The sequence below is a fragment of the Trichechus manatus genome, unplaced genomic scaffold, assembly GCF_000243295.1.
Source record: "Trichechus manatus latirostris isolate Lorelei unplaced genomic scaffold, TriManLat1.0 scaffold00207, whole genome shotgun sequence".
NCBI classification, from domain to species: domain Eukaryota; kingdom Metazoa; phylum Chordata; class Mammalia; order Sirenia; family Trichechidae; genus Trichechus; species Trichechus manatus.
Genome location: NW_004444143.1, coordinates 3135987 through 3155851, shown reverse-complemented (window position 1 = coordinate 3155851; position 19865 = coordinate 3135987). Strand labels below are relative to the sequence as shown.

General features: G+C 57.0%; 1 protein-coding gene across 1 annotated transcript in view; it reads right to left on the bottom strand.

Annotated features, from left to right (window-relative positions):
- The window catches only part of ACTN4 (actinin alpha 4), a 77357-nt gene that overhangs the window by 18537 nt on the left and 38955 nt on the right, over positions 1-19865 (bottom strand). The window contains exons 2-8 of the mRNA XM_023742309.1: positions 10037-10151; positions 9763-9882; positions 6242-6328; positions 5188-5275; positions 3338-3416; positions 2211-2292; positions 1296-1381 (exon numbers count right to left, since the gene is read on the bottom strand). Coding sequence (XP_023598077.1) covers positions 1296-1381; positions 2211-2292; positions 3338-3416; positions 5188-5275; positions 6242-6328; positions 9763-9882; positions 10037-10151 — 657 coding nt within the window. The remainder of the gene's footprint in view (positions 1-1295; positions 1382-2210; positions 2293-3337; positions 3417-5187; positions 5276-6241; positions 6329-9762; positions 9883-10036; positions 10152-19865) is intronic.

Below are 19865 nucleotides of genomic sequence, written 5' to 3'. Positions count from 1 at the left end.
GCAGGCAGGCAACGGTGACATGAGGGCTGGTCTCCAGCTACGGCAGCGAGGGGTCCTCCCTCCCCGGCTCACCTTTTGAGCCCCCGAGAAAGCGTGGTAGAAGCAGGACACATAAGTCATGATGGCTTTCTCGTCTGGCCTCAGAGTGCCTACAATATCTGCACAGAGAGAGAGAGAAAGAGAGAGAGAGAGGCAGAGAGAGTGAAAGGCGCAGGGAGGGCGGCCAGTGCCGGGGCCCTAGGCTCATGCGAGAGAAGAGCAGCGCTCTGGACTGGAAGCCACACCCCACTCAGGCCTGCGTGGGCGTGCCATGTCAGGTTCTGCAGAGGCAAGGATGCAAGCCCAAGTGAGGTGGAGTCCTTGTCGGACCAGGCCTGGGCTGGCGACGGACAAAGGAGGCCCTGTTCTGGGCTGGAGGGTCAAATGTTAGGTGATCTTTGTGAAAATGCCAGATTATGCCATGTGCCACCACCTGTGACTTTTACAATGAACCTGGGGCCGTCCCGTCGATTCCAACCACAGCGCCCCTACAGGACAGAGTAGAACTGCCCTGTAGGGTTTCCAAGGAGCAGCTGGTAGATTCGAACTGCCAACCTTTTGGTCAGCAGCTGAGCTCTTTACCACTGTGCCACCAGGGCCTCATGACCTTCAGCATAGAACCCCCCTAACGGCCTCCTCTGGCCCTTACCCTAAACTCCTTATCCTCGGCTGCAACGGGCTTGCACGGCCTGGCCCCTTGCCTTCTCCAGCTCACTTCTCCTCCTCGCTTATTCCTCACCAGCTCTTTCCTGAATAAGCCAAGCTTATTCCTTCCTGCCTCAGGGCCTTTGCACTTGCTCTGCCCGCTGCCTGGAATGCCTTTCTCACAGGTATCCTCCCTGGGAGCTCCTACTCACAGCACCTCCTCAGAGGCCCCCGACGGCCCCCCACCTCTCTCCCATCTCCCTGCCCCACGCTCTGTACTGTGCTCATCGCCACATGAAACGACCCTATCTGCTGGCGTGCCTCTTGTCTGTCTGGCCCACTGGAACCTAAGTTCCATGACACAGAGACCTTGCCTGGCTCTGCTGTGGCCCAGGGCCCGGAACAGGGCCTGGCAGAGAGAAGTACTCAGTGGATTTGTGGACTGTGAGCAAAGACCGAGTGGGCGCTAATGGCAAGGAGTCGGGGGGTGGCTTCCAGTCAGAGAGAGGCCACTGCCGTCTGCAAGAGAAACAAGGTGAGCGTGGAGGCGAGAGGCAGCAGCGGCATTGGGCAGTGGCAGCGAGGTGGGCCTGCCTGGCCCTGCCCTGTACCTTCTGCGCTCCCGAAAATGCATGGTAGAAGCTGGACACATAGGTCATTATGGCCTTCTCGTCCGGCCGGGCCGTGTTCACGATGTCTGCAAGTGAACGACAAGGGTTAAACCGCCCAGAGAAGGGCGGGGTGGGGGCTGCTCACAAGGATCCACAGGCTCCTAAAGCCACGGTCATCATCCCGGAAGACGGCCCCTCAAGGCTGGTTCAGGGACGCCCGGTGACCTGGGTGGGCTTGGCCACACCTTCTGCCCCGCCCTCTCCCAGGGTCTCTAGAAAGGCCAAGGCTGTGGGAACTGGATTAAGATGAGGCCACTTCCTCTCTCCGAGAATGGCCTCACAGGGCAACGGCCTCATGGGGCTGCTGGACAGTCGGCTCCAAGGGCCACCAGAGGCCAGAGGTATCCATCCTGGTTGGGGTGGGGCGTGGCTGGGAAACGGAACAAAGCCGGAACAGGAAAAAACAAAACACTCCGCTCTGGCGGGCTCCGGCCTCTGAGCCCGCTGCAGGCAGGGAGGGGAGAGGCCTGTGGTGACTGGCAGGAAGCCGAGAGCCAGCCTTCCTCGGCCATCTCATCCTGCCTGAGGGAGGGGTGGGACCGGTCAGGCACGGTCCGGCAGGGCCCTGGCCCAAGATGCAGTCCCCCAGGGGTCTGATCTTCTTCAAGCTCTCCCTTCCCGCCCTTCTCCACCCTTGAACATGCCTGGCCTGCTCGGCTGCTCTGCCCTGGCTCCCAGGAACACTATGGGCCCTGGCACACCCAGATTAATGCAGCCCTTCTTGCTGGCCCTGCCAGCTCCTCGAGGTGACCCCAAAAGCTCTGACGTGCCCATGGGCCCTTGCCCGAAGCCAGGCTGGGACAGATGAGGTGCCCAGGGAACAGGGTGTTGACGGAACAAAAGGGAAGCACTTACCCTCCGCATCCAACATCTTGGGGATGTCCAGGTATTTCTCAGCCACTTCAAAGGCGTTGTTCAGGTTGGTGACTGGGTCATCCTGGGGGAGGGAGGGGTGGACAGAAAGAACTCTGTCAGGGATAGGATGAGCAGAAGAGGATGGAGGGCTGCTCTGGAAGGGAGGAAGCTGGGGGTGGTAGGACTGGAAAGGTTTCTTCAGGCAGTTCTCAGCCAGCTGTACTGCTGCAGGGAGGAGGGGGCACCTGGATAAATCCAATTCCCACCCATAGGAGCACCTCCTGAAGTCCTCGTGGGGTGAACTATGGACACTGGCTCTGGAAGAATGCAGGTGCACTATTTTCTTACAATGCCAGCCATCTAAGACCCCAGGTTAAGATTCCTGCCCTAAACCCCAAGTCTGCATCTCAACCAGAAGGTGGGTCAAGACCTGAGAGGGCGATGGGGACGCAGGACGGTGAGAAGAGCAAACCCCTCGCCAGGACCCCCACTGGCTCTCCACTGCAAACGGCCCACTTCACCCCAACCCTCCAGCAGGAGCCCCACGGCTGGGCTTGTGCCCCGCCCCCCGAATGCCCTCCGGCTCTGGGCTGCCTCTTCCTAGAGACGCCTGTCCCTGGCCATGCCAGCTGAGAGGCCCCCTCCCTCCACCCCACCATATTCAGCCTCATGGCCTGGGGTGACTGCTTTTTCCACAACTGTCCTGTCCCCTCTGCCCGAGGCTGTGAGCTCCTGTAGGGCAGGACTGGGCCTCACAGGCCAATCAGACAGGACTGCACAGGAACTGCTTGCTGACTGTGATGGTTTGGAATTCTTCCCCCAGCTTGGGCAGAGGGGGAATGCTTCCAGAACCCAGGCAGTTAAGCAAAGGGAGATGGAAGGCACGGCTGGTCAGGCCTACAATAACCACAGCTGGTTGCAATGCCCGTGGAAGAGGAAGGGGACAGTCACCGAGGGGAACACGGGAGGCGAGAATCTGCCACCAGCCTGGGGTCCTCGCCTGCCTATCTGAGCACAGAAGCAACCTAGCTATGGAGGTCAGTGATGGATGGGCTTGGGGTGGTGACGAGTTAGGGCATCAGACTCAGGGTGTCTGTGGGCCATCAAGGGGTGCTGGAGATGCGTACCTTTCTCAGCTTGTCATACTCAATCAGCTCGGGTCTGTGCCGGTGGATCAGGGCGTTGAAGGCAAGACCATCCTTCCAGCTGGGGACAGAAAAGCAGAAGCGATTAGAAGGGCACTTTTGCCGTCACGGGAGCGCTGAGTGGCCCTGGACACCCACAGGAACGATCAGTCCCCGTTTCTTGGGGTTAGTGTGTGCCGGACACTGCAGAGGTGGCGTGGCAGAGCGCCACTGAGCATGCCCTCTGGAACCAGACAGTCTGGGGTCAGCTCCTGACTCCTTCGCTTACTGTCAGTGGGACCCGGGGCAAGCCACTTAATCTCCTGTTACCTCAGTTTCCATATCTGTAAAACGGGGGTGAAAACAGTACCTGCTTCATAGTGCTGCTGTGAGGATTAAATGAGTGAGTGTGTAAACACTCCGACCAGGGCCTGACATGTAGCTGGGAGGTTATAAGTGCTAACTGTGAGTACTGCTGTGGCCTGCTGAGCCCTGCACACCCAGGCCCTGCTGTGCCAGACAGGCCTGCTGCGGGGGGACGCCAACTGCAGGGACAGCCAGCTACGGCGAGACGGCCCACTGCGGGGGGACGGCGCTGTGGGACCTCCTGCACTCTGGCTGACCTGGCCCACGGAGGGCCTGACCCTGGACTGGCTAAATGCCAGGACGTGGCTTGGCATGAGGGTCTTGTGAGGAAAATGAAGGCTGTCACAAGCGAGACTGGTCACGTTCTCCTCCCCGGGATCCCTGAAGGGCTGGTTCCTTCGGGTGTCAGCTCAATGCCACTGCCTCAGAAAGGCCATCCCTGACCAAGGTCCTGGCTAGAATGCCTGGCCCTCTCCCCGGTTACTTCCTGTCACGTCATCCGGTTTTGCTGTCTTTGTAGAGCGCCCCCACTACCTGGGAGTACCCTGCTGGTTTATCTGCACTTCTGCTAACAGGTGGTCCCCGCTCCTAGAATGTAAACTTCCCAAGGGCAGGAACCTTGTCTTGGTGCTGCGGTATTCCCATTGGTGGTATGGAGTAGGCACTCCACGGATATTTACTAAACTGAATAAATGAGTGACCGAGAAGGGCCGAGAGGGTCAGCCAGAGAGTGACAGGAAACAGGAGAAGTGGAGAGAGAGAAGCAAGGGAGGAGCCATGTGCTGTGAACGGCAGACACACGGAGAAGGTCCTCAGCGCCCAGTGCCATGGCCCCAGAGAGCCCGTGGACACAGCAGGGGCTCCGTGGACCCCGCGAGGCCCCACTCGCCTCCACTCCTACGTGTGCCCCATCCCTGGTTCACCCCAGGAGGGCACCAGAGGTTCAGAGGGGTGAACTCACAGGGCCACACCCTAAGCCTGTGCTCCTCACCACCGTGCACATGGCCTCAGCCGCACTCCGACCACGTGCTCGCCATGGGGCCCCTGGACACTTCTGGTACCCCCTCCCTCACCCCAAGTGACAGCAGGCTCGGGGTGCTCTCATGGCATGGCTGAGTCTTGTTCGTCTTTGTACCCGAAGACACTAAATCCCCAACTCTAAATTCACTGTCAGCTCTAATGACTGGTTCATCCTGAGATGTCAAAGCAAAGGAAAAGTTTTCTGAGCATTACCTTGCTTGGGAAGAAGGAAGGTTCTGTAAGGCCTACTGGAGAGCCCAGCACAGCCGGCAGCCACCTCTCCCTCCTCCTCGGAGGACCGGGAGCCCTGCCAACAGGCTCCGAGCGGCCGAGGCGGGGGAGGGCCTCACTGAGGGCTGGCACGTCACAGACCAGGACAAAAACACGGGGGAGGACAGCGGGGGAGGACGGGCTCTCGGTTCTCAGGAAGCAGCAGGGGAGCAAGCTGGGCCGGGGCGCGCGCTCACCTGATGTGGAAGTTCTGCACGTTGACATTCTTGTACGGCGCCGTCTTTCTCTGGCACCAGAGGAGGAGCCCTTCCTTGGCAGAGGTCTCTGTCAAACACACAAGGGCAGTGAGGGCCGGCTCAAAACGAAACCTTCAGAACTCGGCCCAAGCGGGGTCGTAACTTCAGGCTCAGGGGGAGAGAACATCATATGGAACAATGGCGGCAGCAGTGACAGTAGTGACAGCAGCTGCTACCATGCTGGAGATGGACAGACCTCTGCTGATGCTAACCGCCAATGGGCACAGCCAGACGGATGGATGCTCACGGCCCAAGGCGGTTTGGGATTTCCAGGCGGTCACCTGCCCAGGGTCATCGCCCCAGGGGGTGGCACCTGTGCCGTGTTCCTGGTGACAAAGCCCCTGCCTCTCACCACCAGAACACACTGCCAAACAAGCTCCTGGTGCTGGTCTCTGCCTCTCTGGACAGGGTGACGACTAAGCACGGGCATGAGTACTGGGGCCCTGCCTCTCCGCAGGCTGGGCTGGGTACTTCTCCTCATCCTGTGGTGCATGTCAGAGCTTGGAAGGGAGTAAAGCAGCTCATTCCTGGGTGCCCTGATCTGACAGCAGGTGCGTGAAGGCAACAGTTCGAGAGTGGGGTGTCTGGTGGCGGGATGAAGGTGCAGACGCTCAGAAGCACCAGGCCCAGGCCCAGCTCTGCCGCCAGTCTGCTGAGCGACTCGGAGCAGGTGACTGTGCCTCCTCTGACTCAGGTTCCTCGACCGTGAAATGGGGCCAACCCTGCCTGCCCGCTTCACAAGGGGCGTGAGGGCCCACTGAGGTGGAGGCTGGGAGCACGGACATGCTTTGGATCGGCCACCGGAGCCAGGAGGCTAGAAAGGCTGTGGTAGAGGTGGCAGGTGGCTGGGAGGGGGGACCTCCCTCACCTGCAGCCATGGAACAGGGACGATCACACGAAGACAAAACTCCAGAAATCCTAATCTGACTCACCCCTAGTTGGGAGAGCTGGAGGAAAGGCGGTTTCATACCAGTGGTAGGTGCTCAGCTCTTACCTTCCACAGAGATGTCCTGGATGGCGAACCTGAGGATGATGGTCCAGATCATTCCCAGGGTCATCTTTGCATTGCCGTCCACGATCTCTGCACACAGGGAAGGGGTGGGGGACGGTGAGAAGGTTCCACCCAGAGGGAGACTCCTCTGATCTCAATGGCAGCCTCTGGCCCCATCCAGACACCAGCCCCGACTGTCCGTCCCCTGCCCCCGTCACGGACGCGGCCCCGTCAGCACTCTGGGCAGCACTGTTCCAAAGCAGCCTGCTGTTCCGCGCCTTCAGGCAGGGGCAAGTGGGTTTCCTCTGCCACGCAGGCCTTTTTCCCCCTGGCCAGCTCACTTTTCAGGATCCAACCCAGAAGTCTGCTCCACCGTGAGGTTTGGTCCCAGGCGTCCGGCCTGCATTCCCGGCCCTCTGTTCACACCCCCACCGCAGCACCCACCACGCTCACCAGTCGGTGAGTGAGTGCTGCGGTACTGTTCCTTGCGACTCTGCCCACTTCCTTCCAACCCAACTGCCACTGTCGCCAAGCGACCACCACCACCCCCGGAGCTCGATGCAGCTTCTGCCGAACCCCTACAATCCACTCTCACATAGCAGCCCGGGGGATCTTTAAAGGGCACAGAACGGTGTCACTCCCCAGCTGGAAGCTCCACGCTGCCCAAAATGAAGCCGTATCCTCAGCCTGGTCTACGAGGCCTGCCCTCAGGGACCCAGCCGTCTGCTCCCCAGCTTCTCTAACCGGCTCCGATCAGCTTCCCAAACAAGCCAGGCTCTTTCCTGCTCTCAGGCCTTCCCCCTTCTGTCCACACAGAAAGCTCTCGCCCCCTCCTCTAGGGCTGGGTCCTTCTCATCCTGCGAGCCTCTGCCTCTGCGTCACTCTCAGAAATGGCCCTAACCACCCTGCCCCGTCCCCTCCCCCACACACCTCCACCATTTGTAATCCTCTAATTGTTGCCTGGGCCATGGTGGCGCAGTGCTTAAGAGCTTGGCTGCTAACCAAAAGGTCAGCAGTTCGAATCCACCAGCCGCTCCTTGGAAACCCTGTGGGGCAGTTTTACCCTGTTCTGTAGGGTCGCTGTGAGTCAGAAACAACTCCACGGCAATTGGTTATTTGTTGCTTAGGAGCCCTGGTGGTGCAGTGGTTAAAGAGCTCGGCTGCTAAGCCAAAGGTCAGCAGTTCAAATCCACCAGCCGCTCCTTGGAAACCCTATGGGGTGGTTCTACTCTGCCCTATAGGGTCGCTGTGAGTCGGAATCGACTTGGTGGTTTTGGCTTTGTTGCTTCGTTACTTGTTTACTGTCTGCCTTCCCTGAGGGCAGGGGCTGTGCTGCTCACCGCTGAATCCCCAGCAGCCAGAACAGACCTCTGAGAGGCATGCTGTTCCAGAGGGAAGGTGCAGGCAGAGACACGGCCAAGCTGATGGGCTGCAGACTTCCCTAACCTCACAACAAGCCTTCTCCCAAACTTCTGTGGGTGAGCAAGAAGGGTCTGGGCAATACAGTCTTCAGCTTCAGCTGCTGAGAGGAAAACCACCTTTGAGCGCTCGGGTAGCCGCGTGTCTGACGCCGGCAGAGAAGACACGCGACGTCTGTCAGGCAGACCTCTGGCAGTGCCCTGAAAGCCTCGGCCCTACACAGCTCAGGACGGCGGATGCAGGGGCCCGGCAGGATAGCTTCCTAAGAAGGGCGGGAGCAGGGCGGGTCCAGCAACTGCACTGCTGTGGCCCCTGGGAGGCACTGGAGAGCACAGGGCAAGTTCCAGAGGGAAGCGCGGAGCTAGAGAAGGCAGTGAGGGATCTTCACACGATCTTGTTCGCACTCTTGAGAATGAAAACTCCAGGGTGGGCTTGAGCTGGAAAGGAGGTCACGCATAGGAGGGGCCTACCGTCCCCAGGGACCCACCTGAGAGGACAGGAGGGGGGCTCTGTCAGCCACAATGGAGATGCTCTCTACGGCTAAGCCAAGGCCGAGCGCTGAGGGCAGTTTTGACTTTAAAGAGTTTCAGGAGGAGGAAATATGTCCAGTCTCCTGCCCAGAGGCAGAGGGAGGGACAGTCGGACGCAGCCCTTTCTCAGGGTGAAGACCCACATGCCCAGAAAGCAGGCAGAGCCCCCGCCCCTCCATACCGTGGGGCGAAGGCAGCCCCTCAGTCGGGAACTCTGTGCTGCATGCCTCCTGAGTCCAGCAGGCTGCAGGGGCAAGCTGGTCACGGAGGGTTTAACGAGTCCCGGAGAGGGCAGGAGGGCAGTGTCTACTGGGACACACCCCCCAGCTGCCCCCGCCCACTCTCACAGCCCCACGGGAGGGGTGAGGGTGGAATCCCCAGGTATCTTCTAACCCACAGCCTACCGGGGAACATCCAGCTCTGCACCGAGAGCCCAGGCCACTGTGAGGACGTGAACCAACGTGAGCGCAAGCACAGAGTCATTTTAGCCCGAGTTTTCCTCAGGATGAAAACGGTGACCGCCGTGGGTCTCTCCTCTAACCCTCTCTATTTACAGACCGGTGTCTGAGCAAAGCAAATGGAGCTGTGAGGAGCAAAGCAGGGACACCCAACCAGGCGGAGAGATACACCAAGGACAGAAAACCTCAGGGCCTGGTCAGATTCGGGTTTTTTTTTTTTCTTTTCTCTCTTTTTAAACAAACACCAAAAACACCATCCACCTCGACTGTGCGAGGCCTGGCAGCCTCCTGGGAGAGGTCCGGCTGGGGCAGAACCCTGGAAACCGGGACACGCACTCTGGCCTGGAGACTGGGACGGGATCTCAGAGCCCCGTCATTAGTGGCAATTAGTTTTGTTTTTCTAAAAGCTGGGGCAACCGGGATGTCGGGGCCTGTGAAAGCCCACTCTGACTGATGGGCAGAACTGTGAGCAGCTTCTGGGCTCCATCAGGCCTCACCTCATCTCCCAAAATGCCTGTAAGCTCAACCCGGGGACCCTGTCAAGAGCCGCTGCGGGAGGGACAGCATGCTAACTGCGCGAGTAGAAAGGCCTGGGGAAGGTACAGAAGGGTCCCGGTGGCCAGAGGCCAAACCTGGCCCAGCCCGTGTGCCCAGAGCAGAGTCTGGGCATGGACCTGTGGACATGGGCTCCCTGCCTGACATCCTGACACGGGGCCCCATTCCCCTTCTTTCCTGCACCTTCTCTCCCGCCAGCAGACACTGGGCAGGGCATGACGACGACGCCACCCCCAGCAGAGAGAGGCCGTGTCATGCGTCTGCTGGTGTCTCATGGGGCCCAGCACAAGGCAGGCAGGTGAGAGCACTCAGGGTCCAGCTCACAGCCATTCTCCCCCCAGAAGCCTGCCCGCACAGCCGGGGCACGCCAGCTCCCCAGATCTAGACAGCACCTGACAATTCTGCGGGGTGGGGAAGCCTCCCTGCTGAATACTCACTGGGGCGGAAAGCGCCCCCCCGTGCACTGCCACCAGCAACACTTCTGATCAGAACGTAGTGTCACGTCTCCAGGCGTGAAGGCCGGGAACTGAGTGAGACCCTGGCTGCCCCACCCCGAGCTCACCTTCCGCCCCGATGGAGACCAGCTTGACACCTTTGCTGGCGATGAAGTCCAGCGCTTTGTTCACATTGTTGATTTTGTGCACTCTCATCTTCCCCCGCTCCGGCTTAGGCAGCCGCTCCCCTGGGAGACACGCACGGAGAAAAGGGGTGAGAGGGAGAAGCGTCAGAGCCTCCCGGGGCTCTCCAGGACCCGGCACCCGGCTGTCCCACCGCAAGCCACACCGCTCCTGCTGGAAGAAGGGCAGCGGGGTGGGCAGGGTCTCCGGGGTCCTCACCTGAAATGACCTCCAGGAGGAGCATGAGCTTGAGCCCGTCGCGGAAGTCCTCATCGATGTTCTCGATCTGCGTGCCCGCCTTCCGCAGGTGGGAGTTGCACCAGGCCGTGAAGGTCTGGGGAGGCAGGAAGAGAGAAGCATGGAGGGTCAGCTTGGCAGCCAGGGCTCCCCCGCCACCTCCCCAAGGACACTGGCCACCCCGGACCCTCGCTCGCAGCCAGGCCCGAGACGCCGCACTTGGGATCCATTACTCCTGATCTTCACAGCAACCCAGGTGGGTGGATATGAGAAATCTGAGGCTCGGGTGGTTAAAGAACCTACCGCCTGATCTCCAGGTACTAAGTGGCAGGGCTTGAATCTAAATCCGAGTCTGCCAGCCTTAACAGTACATGCTCTTTCCCGGCACCAAGCTGCCTCACGTGAGCCCATTACAAGCACAAGACAAAGATGCCACAGTCATCTGTCCACTCATTCATTCACACTGGACTGAGGAGACAGTGGGGGAAACTAGGCAGGGTCCTTGCTCTCTGCCAAGGACACACCTCGGGTGGACACATCCAATCCATCACCAAGCCTGCAGACTGCAGAGCCCACTGACACCCGTTCCCTGCACCTGCTCCCCCACCGTGGGTAGGGGGCTCGGCAGGCATTTTCAAAATCACTGGCAGAGGTGGCCCAGGACAGGACAGCAGGTAGGAAATAAAAGCCTCCTGAAGACTCGAGGTGGGCCAGTCTCCTTTGGCCTCCCCTCGAACTCTGGTGGGCCCGACAGCAAGCTCCTCCTCAGAAAGCCCAGGAACACGGGAACCCCTGAGCCTGTGCACGCCCCACATGGTATATTTCCTGCGGGCCTGGCCTCTGATCCCTGGAGAACACACCATACCCCACCCTTCCGTAGAGGCTCGAGAGGGTTCCTTTTGCTGTATCTTAGTGGGAGGCCACTGGGAGGCAGGCACCCCCACCAGCGTTAGATCTGAGGAGGACGTTTCTGAGGGCCGCTGGGCATGTGGATGTTGGATGGCAAAAGGGCACTTCCTGGCAGGAGGTGTCGTGAGCAAGAAGCCTCAGCCCCAAACCCAGAAGCACGATAAGGGCAGAACACACATATGTAGGGCACTCGGCCTCATGGGGGTAACCGGGCGCTCAGCCCCACCAGCTGGGGCACATCATCAGACACCAGTGCCATGAAGCATTTCGGATCAGTTACGCAGGCATGCGCAGACGCCTTCTGGGAAAGCCAGCCGGCAGCAGGGCCTGGGAAAAACCCCAAGCCTCTGCTCTCCTAGGATCCCTGGGCCCCGCACCCCGCCCTTCGCCCTACAATCTGCAGGGCCCAGCGTAGAGCTGGGCCGGGAGCCAGGTGCCCATAGGTGCACACTCCGTGCCCAGGGCACAGGCGTAGGAGGAAGAGGGGCTTCCAAGGAGCCTCTGGCCAAACACCATTGTTTTGACAACTGTTGGCAGTCCTGCTCATTCAGAGAGAGATTCAGCCCAAGGCACCTCCTCCCAGACAAAGAAGCCGCCTCATTAACACCAGGCACGAGTGTGGGCACGGCTGAGGCCTCCTGCCAAACACGGATGGCGGCAACTGTAAACAGGAGAGACCCCCCACCCCTACCCAACACGAGGAGTCCCTCTGCCGAGGAAACAGAGACCCCCGCCCCTTGCGTGATGCTGTCACACCTCTGCCTCTCCGCTCAGCTAGCACCCACCCACCCCTCCAAAGCCAGACCTGAGTGCCCCTCCTCCAAGAGGCCTGCACGGACTCGGGCGTCCCCTCCTCACGGCCCCTTCCTCACTGCTCTCTAACAGCTGTCCTCTAGGAGCTCCTTGAGGGGAGGGGTTATCACACTCAACTTCCCAACTCCGACCACACAGCAGGTTCTCGTTAACGAATGGTTAATTAACCTTTCCCATCCTCATTTCCCATGCCTCCCCCACACAACTCTGAATTCAGACCAACCAGGGTGAGAATGCTGCTCACACCACCCACGCGGGCAAGTTACCCGACCTCCCTAACACCCATCTCCTCATCTGTGACAGGGTGATGATGACATCACTGAGCGCACGGGGTCAATGTGAGGATCGGGGAGACTGCCTGCAGAGCACGCAACAGGTGCTCAGTAAATGCCAGTTCTCTGGATGTACCCTGTGCCTCCCAGCATCTGCCCACCTCCCCACGGAGGGCTGCCTCAGTCCCCTGCCTGTCCGCTCCACCACACACACAGTCCCCGGCATCTCTGCCAGCATTCTCCGGTCATTTTTTGTCTTACTGGACATGGCACACACATGTGCTCTCTCTCTCCTCCTCACCATACGCAAGTTCCTAAACCCAAACCCACTGCCGGTGAGTTGATTCCAATTCACAGTGACCCTACAGGATGGAGGAGAACTGCCTGATGGCGTTCCCAAAGCTGTAAATCTTTAAGGAAGCAGACTGCTGCATCTTTCTCCCACAGAGCAGCTGGTGGGTTTGAACAGCTGAACTTTTTCAGTTAGCAGCCAAGTGCTTTAACCGCTGTGCCACCAAGGCCCCTTCCAAAAGCTCCCAGGGGTAGGAAGTATGTCTCATATGGCTCTGCATGCCCAAGGCACAGCCTGCTCGGTGGTGAGCACAGAGGGAGGGTGCCACTCAGCTGCCCCATAAAGCAGAGGGCAGCAGCAGGGCTGGGCTGGGGCAGGAAGTGCCTGGTGATTCTAGGCCTCTGCTCCTGCATGCACCTCAAAGGGGCCACTGGGCAGGAAAGTGGGCAAATCACATCCCTCGGCTTGAGGATGCAAGGAGGCACTTCCTGGAGGGCAAGTCCTGTGGTGCTCTGGTGCCACTGGGGGCTAAGATCTAGGTGCCTGGTCTGCAGGGGGGTGGGTGGGTGTCTAAACGGCAACCCTTACCACTTGGCCTACTGGGGTCACACCTGCACGCTCAGTGGTGCACAGGCCTGGTCTGAATCCCAGCTCCTCGGCCTCCTTGTTCTATGTTCCTGACCAAATGACTCTGCCTATCTGAGCCTCAATGGAAATTGCAGAACACTTCACTGTGCTCATGTGGCACCTGTACACAGATCAAAAGGCAGTCATTCCAAAAGAACAAGGGGATACTGCGTAGTTTAAAATCAGCAAAGGTGTGTGTCAAGGTTGAGAAAGGTTATCCTTTAACCATACCTATTCAGTCTGTATGCTGAGTAAATAATCAGTGAAGCTGGACTATATGAAGCAGCAGCAGCACCTCGCTCTGTGCCCGGCATAATCATGTATATATGAGCACAGATCCACACACATGCTAGTGGCTACCCAATCCCCAGGAAGGGTGAGATCTGGTCTCTCAGCTGCAAAGACCCCAAACCCACCCCCATGGTTTGGAGCAGCAGTGGGATTGCAGGAGACCCTCTTGGGACAGTTCCCGCTCAAACCTGGGAAGGTGCTGAGCTAACCTGACCTCTGCAGGTTCAGGCTGCCTGTCCTCACAGGGGTTTACTGAACTTCCCAGCCCTCCAAACAGGCTTCCTGTCTCTGCCCCTTTGCTCATTGCCTCTGGGAAGTAAACAAGAGCTCTGGCTTGGAGGGGTCACACTGGCCTGGGTTCACATCTTGGCTCTGCCTCCGGCTAGCTGGATGACCGTGGGCAAGCAATGCCGCATTTCTGAGCCTTGGTTTCGTTGTTAATCCTTTTCTTCCAAGTTCAGATGAGGATTAAAAAAAAACAATGCAAGTAAACCACTTAGCACTGTGCCTGGCACAGATTCAGCCGTGTTATACACGTGCCAAAGAAAGGTCTATTTTTAAATAAACGGTAACTCGGCCGGGTACATCTGCCTCCCTGATGGGAAGCAGGCAGAGTCCCAGGCAGAGTGCTGGGCAGGTGCTCGGGGGACACCCACACTCGTCAACCTGGCCTGTGCCAGACGGCAGATGGGACAGAAGCCCAGCGCCACTCCACATCTCCTCACCCCCTTTTCTCCTCCTGGAAGACGAGGTGCCTACTGACACCAGAGGCCCCAGGGACACTGAGCTCCAGGGAAGGGGGGGGCGTGAGCTCGCGAGGCCGACTTTAGGGAAAAGTCAACCAGAAACGACATGGCAGCACTGGCAAGCAGGAGCCTGAGTTCCAATGGGACGTTCGAGTATTTTCTCCTTAGTTACAAAAATACCATTCTGTTCATCACATCCTCTCCCTAGCTGGCTTAGGCTCTATCTCTGGGGTGCACGGTATGGAGGGGTGGTTTCCACAGACAGAGGCCTCGTGTGCCCACTGCACCCCTCACCATTCAAAATTTTCAGCGTGAGCTACGGCCACGGACGGCCAATGGGTCCCCCCATCCCCAACACCACAGGCCACCGTGGCATCAGCACACCTTCGCTTCCTCTACAACCATTTGCTGAGTGTCGAGCTGGTGCCGGGCTCTGGCTGAGCGTACGATAGCGAACAAAGGCAGCTCCCAGTCGGCCGGAGGAGGCCTTCCTAATCAAGCAATTACCCAGCGACAGTAACACCCTAACCCTTAGGAAGGTGGCACTAATTGGTAATAATAACAGCCACGGCAGACACTTCCAGAGAGCTAACCGTGTGCCAGGCGTTCTGTCACGCAGGCACTTCTCTCATCCTCACAACGACCTGGTGATGTAGGTGCTATTATTGTACCCATTTTACAGACGAAGAAACTGAGGACCTGAGAGGTGAAGTGACTCGCCAATGGTCACACACCTAGGAAGTTACAGAGCTAGATTTCAAACCGGATGCCTTGGGTCCCAGGCCATGCTTTTAGGAATTATGCTGCGCTTGCCCCCCCAAAAAAGGGAGCTAGAGAGTATGGCACGGTGGGGGACAGCACCTCATCTCAAGGCACAGGGCATATACGAAAGCTTCCCTGAATGAAGAGGAGTTAACAAGACAAAAATAAGGGGGACTATGCCGGGGAAACCGGCGACTGGCTGACGCAAACAGTTAAGCGCTCGACCACTGGCCGAAAGCTTGGCGGTTAGAACCCACTCAGAGGTGCCTCGGTAGACAGGCCTGGCGATCTGCTTCCAAAATGTCACAGCCTTGAAAACCCTATGGAGCAGTTCTACTCTGCACACCCGGGGGGGGTGGGCCGTGAGTTAGAATTGACTCGATGGCAACCACCAGCAACAGTGTGTGCAAAAGGCTGTCTGGCCGGGGGACAGAGCCCACCTGAGGAGAGGAGGGAAAAGGCAGCTAAGCCGGAGGGCACGGAGCGAGGGGAACAGGAGCAAGGCAACGCTAGCAGGCAGACCTCACAGGGCCTCCAAAGGTCACGCTGGCTGCTGCACGGGGACTCCACCAAAGGGGCAAAGTCAATGCGTGATGACCAGTACAAATGGTAAATGGCCTCCGAGAGAAACGTGGCGGTCGGAGGAAGGGAGAGGGGCCACGCTGGGATGCCGACTGCCGTGAGAAATGCAAGCTCACGGTTTCTATTTCACTTGGGAGGAACCATAGCTACTGGCCCTCTATGGGGGGAGGGAAAGGCAAAAAAGCACCGAGCTCTTCTGGGTTTTTTGTCAAGGGTGATTTTCTGGGAGTGGCACCGGCTCTGACCTACCTGAACGTGGCAGTGGCCGTGTCTCCAGCACCAGAACTAAAAGACCCTCAGTACGTTCACCTAACAGCTACTGACTATTAGGCAGCCATGGTGGTGCAGTGGTTAAGAGCTCAGCTGCTAACCAAAAGGTCGGCAGTTTGAATCCATCAGCCACTCCTTGGAAACCCTATGGGGTAGTTCTACTCTGTCCTGTGGGGTCGCTATGAGTCAGGACCGACTAACGGCAATGAGTTTGGGTTTGGGTATCATGCACAGGGCATGGGAGGAGGCAAAACGGACATGTAGTTTCCATTCTAACCGGTGGGTGAGGAGGAGCATGTTAAAGGTAATTATACAATTACTGCTCACTGCTAGCTCTTACTGTGTTATATATTAAAAAAAAACAGTTGCCATCAAGTCGATGGCGACTCATGGTGACCCCATGTGTGTCAGAGTGGAACCGTGCTCCACAGGGTTTTCAACGGCTTACTTTTTTGGAAGTAGATTGCCAGGCCTTTTTTCCGAGGTGTGTCTGGATAGACTCGAACCTCCAACCCGTAGGTTAGCAGGCAAGCATGTTAGCCATTTCCACCACCCAAAGACTCCCGTATTACATGGAGCAAGTCTAAACCTCCAACCCCATGATCTTACGAGGTATGACTACCTCCATCCTACATGAGAGGAAACCGAAGCAAGGAGAGGTTAAGGGACTTGTCCAAGGTCACACAGCTAAAAACCACCAAGTAGGGATTTGAACTCAGGCAGTCTGGCTCCAGAGTCTACGCAGCTAATCACTTTGCTCCTCTGCTTGCACACCCATGCCTGTGATGGTAGGAATACCCATCTGAATGTATGAACACACACGTATGCACGCACACATATTTGTTGTTGTTAGGTGCCGTCGAGTCGGTTCCCACTCATAGCAACCCTGTGTACAACAGAATGAAACCCTGCCCAGTCCCGTGCCATCCCCACAATCCTCGTTATGCTTGAGCCCACTGTGGCAGCCACTGTGTCAATCCATCTCGTTAGGGGTCTGCCTCTTTTTCGTTGACCCTCCATTTTACCAAACATGATGTCCTTGTCCAGGGACTGGTCCCTCCTGATAACATGTCCAAAATACGTGAGACAAAGTCTCACCATCCTTGCTTCCGAGGAGCACTCTGGCTGTACTTCTTCCAGGACAGACTTGTTTGTTCTTTTGGCAGTCCATGGTATATTCAATATTCTTCATCAGCACCATAATTCAAAGGCATCAATTCTTCTTTGGTCTTCCTTATTTATTGTTCAGCTTTCCCATGCACATGAAATGATTGGAAATACACACACACACACACACACACAAACACACACACACACACACACACACACTCACAGCTAATGTGACCCAGTAGTTAGGGAAGCCAGGGAGGTCTACCTCCAAGGAAGTGATGTTTAAGTGGGATGAAAACGATAATTACAAGTCAGCAAAGCGAAGGAGTGGGGGCAAGGGTGGAAGCTTCAGGCAGAGGAGAGAGCATGTGCAAGGAATGCAATGCCCCCGACGTGGCTGGAGGACAAAGCCACAGTGCTCCAAGTCACAGTCTTTCTTCCCCCGGAAGGAAACAGGGTTTTCAAAACATCACTGGAAGCTCAATACGACTGTCAAATGAACAAATGAATGACCAGAAGTCGGAGAATTTGGGCAGCAACTTATTCTGGGAAATATCTTTAAAAGGGAGGAGGGCCTTGAGATGTGCTTTGTATGACTAACCCAAGCCCCTATCAAAATACAGGCGCAGTTCAACCACAACAACAAAATTAAATTAAAAAAATATACAGTCATGTGCCGCTTAACATCCATGACACATCCTGTGAAATAGGACATTATGTGATTGGGACATTGTGTGAACATGCCTGAAACATGAGCAACAGCATTCACTGATTTTCTGCCTCTCTGGTGGTGCAGTGGTTAAGAGCTCAGCTGCTAGTCAAAAGATTAGCAGTTTGAATCCACCAGCTGCTCCTTGGAAACTCTATGGGGCAGTTCTACCCTGTCCTCTAGGGTCACTACAGGTCGGAATCAACTCGATGGCAATGGGTTTAGTTTTTTTGGGGTTTGTTGTTTAATAACCTTTTGTTTCACTTCCAAATCGATACTTCTCCTTTGCCTCTTGCTTCTGCTATCACCACCATTGTTTTTGCTGTATTTGGGAGCCACAATGCACTTCCCGGTAATATTTTCAAAAGAAAATTAAACAGAGATAATGCTACAATACTCAAGAGACGTGTGATACACGAGGTTGGATGCTGCTACCTATGAGTTAAAGCATATCTGTTATATAGTAAACGTTTTATTTGTAAGTAGGGAAAGTTCACATTAAAAAAATGATAGAAAAGTACAGTACATACGTGAGTCAGTAACACAGGTGACTGATTCTTAAGACATACGTGTTATAAGGTTATATGTGTACTGTACCATTACACACCTGGCAGCACAACTGCTTTGTATACAGGAGACACGAGACACGTGTGTTGCGTGTGGGAAGCTGTTGTGTTCGTTACCTCTGGTTATGTCCACTACATCCTGTTTTCCAATCGGGATTTCTGAACTCTTGTCATCACCTTATGGGACCACAGACGTCTATGCAGTCAGATGTTGCCCAAACGGACATTACGCGACACGACTGTATGAACGGGGGCAGTCACGCGTGCAAAAAAAAATGTCTGAGTGACAATGTCAGCCACTGTTCTAGACACGGAGCCAGCAAAGCAGAGGCCGCAGAGTCAAGAAGGTCCCAGCCCACCCGAGTCCCCGCGCTGGAGGGGAGCTCAGAAAGCAGGCAGGCAGGCAGAGAGCCTCGAGAGGCTAGTTGCTTGTTAAAGGGGGGCCTGGGCCTGGTGTGACAGGCAAAGCAGTGGCCTGTCCCCACCCACCCTGGGAAGGGTGCTTGCACCAGGCCCTTGACCTATCTTTTGGAGGAAGGATGTGGACAAAGAACGTCCAGAACTTGCGTCTGCAGAGTGACCACCCGCTGAAGCGTCTCCTCTGGTTGCTAAAATAGCACAGGGTGTGGGGGGCGGGGGTAGGTGGAGAAAAGAAAAAGATGAGCTTGTTGCTTTGCCTGGGAGCCGGTCACCACTCCCTGAGTCAGCCCCGTGTTAAACTGGGGGAGGCACACTTCAGAGAGGCCCCAAGAGCTCTTCTGCTTTGTCACTCCGTGTGTGTGCTGAGGGAGGTGGAGGGGGCCTAGCATCCCTGGGTCACAAAGTCCTTCCTGTGTCACAGGGACCCCTCCCAGTGGCAAGGATGTGGCGGCTGGGGGAATGAATGATGGATATTGTCTGGGAGGTGACCTAAGCAGCCAGGAATGTGGCAGCAGTGGGCTTTCATGAGCCATTCACCGATGACGCCCTCCCCCAACCAAAAGAGGTAAAAACCCTCTTCTCTCCTTGGGTAGTCACTGGACAAGAGACAAGCATTCGAGGGGCAGAGCCCACGGGGAACAGGGTGGTGTTCCAGTGGGCCGAGCGAGCTCAAGTGCAGGAAAAGAAAGGATTCTGGTGGGTGCATCTGACCCAGCTGAGAAAACACTTCTTCCCTTTGCTTCCCAACAACTTCCTGTTAGAGAGCACATTTAGTACTGAAGGGGGTGGTGTAGGGGGACACTGAGCCCAGAATAAAGGGAGTCTCTTACAAAGTCAGGCTGGGCCGAGTTCCTCGGTGGGGTGAGCACGTTGGCTTGTGACTGTCCAAAGGTTCTTGGACAGGGTCGGAGGCTGGACTACACCTACCCTCCCGGCAGAGGTGACTTGGTGAAGAGAAACAGAACAGGCCGGCCAGGGAATCACGCGTGGATTCCACCGACTGCACACTCGACAAGATAGCAGGGAAGGCCGTTCACTGCCTCACGCAACAGCCCCCGCCTCCCGCTGCGCACACCACCTACCCCCGCCCACCCCCTTAGCGGACGTTCAGGCCAACAGCCTGACCCAGAAGGGCCAGCCTGGCTGGAACTGTCCACAGCAAGCACTCCCAGGGGGTGGGGACATAAGACAGGGCTCCCTGGGGTGGTGGGAGTTTCCAAACCTCGGCTCTGAAATACTGCGTTGGGTTTGCGGCTCCGCTGGGGCGTCAGCTGCTTTGAGGGGGAGGGCGATGTCCCACCTCCCAAACTCCCAGCTTGGCTGTGGTGCCCTCTGGTGCTGCCCGCGGTTCCTGCCTCCACAGGTCCTCAGGAAGGGTGTCCAGGGCTTGGACACAGGAGCGGGACAGCTATTTATCCCTCAGGTAGACATCCACTCTGCTT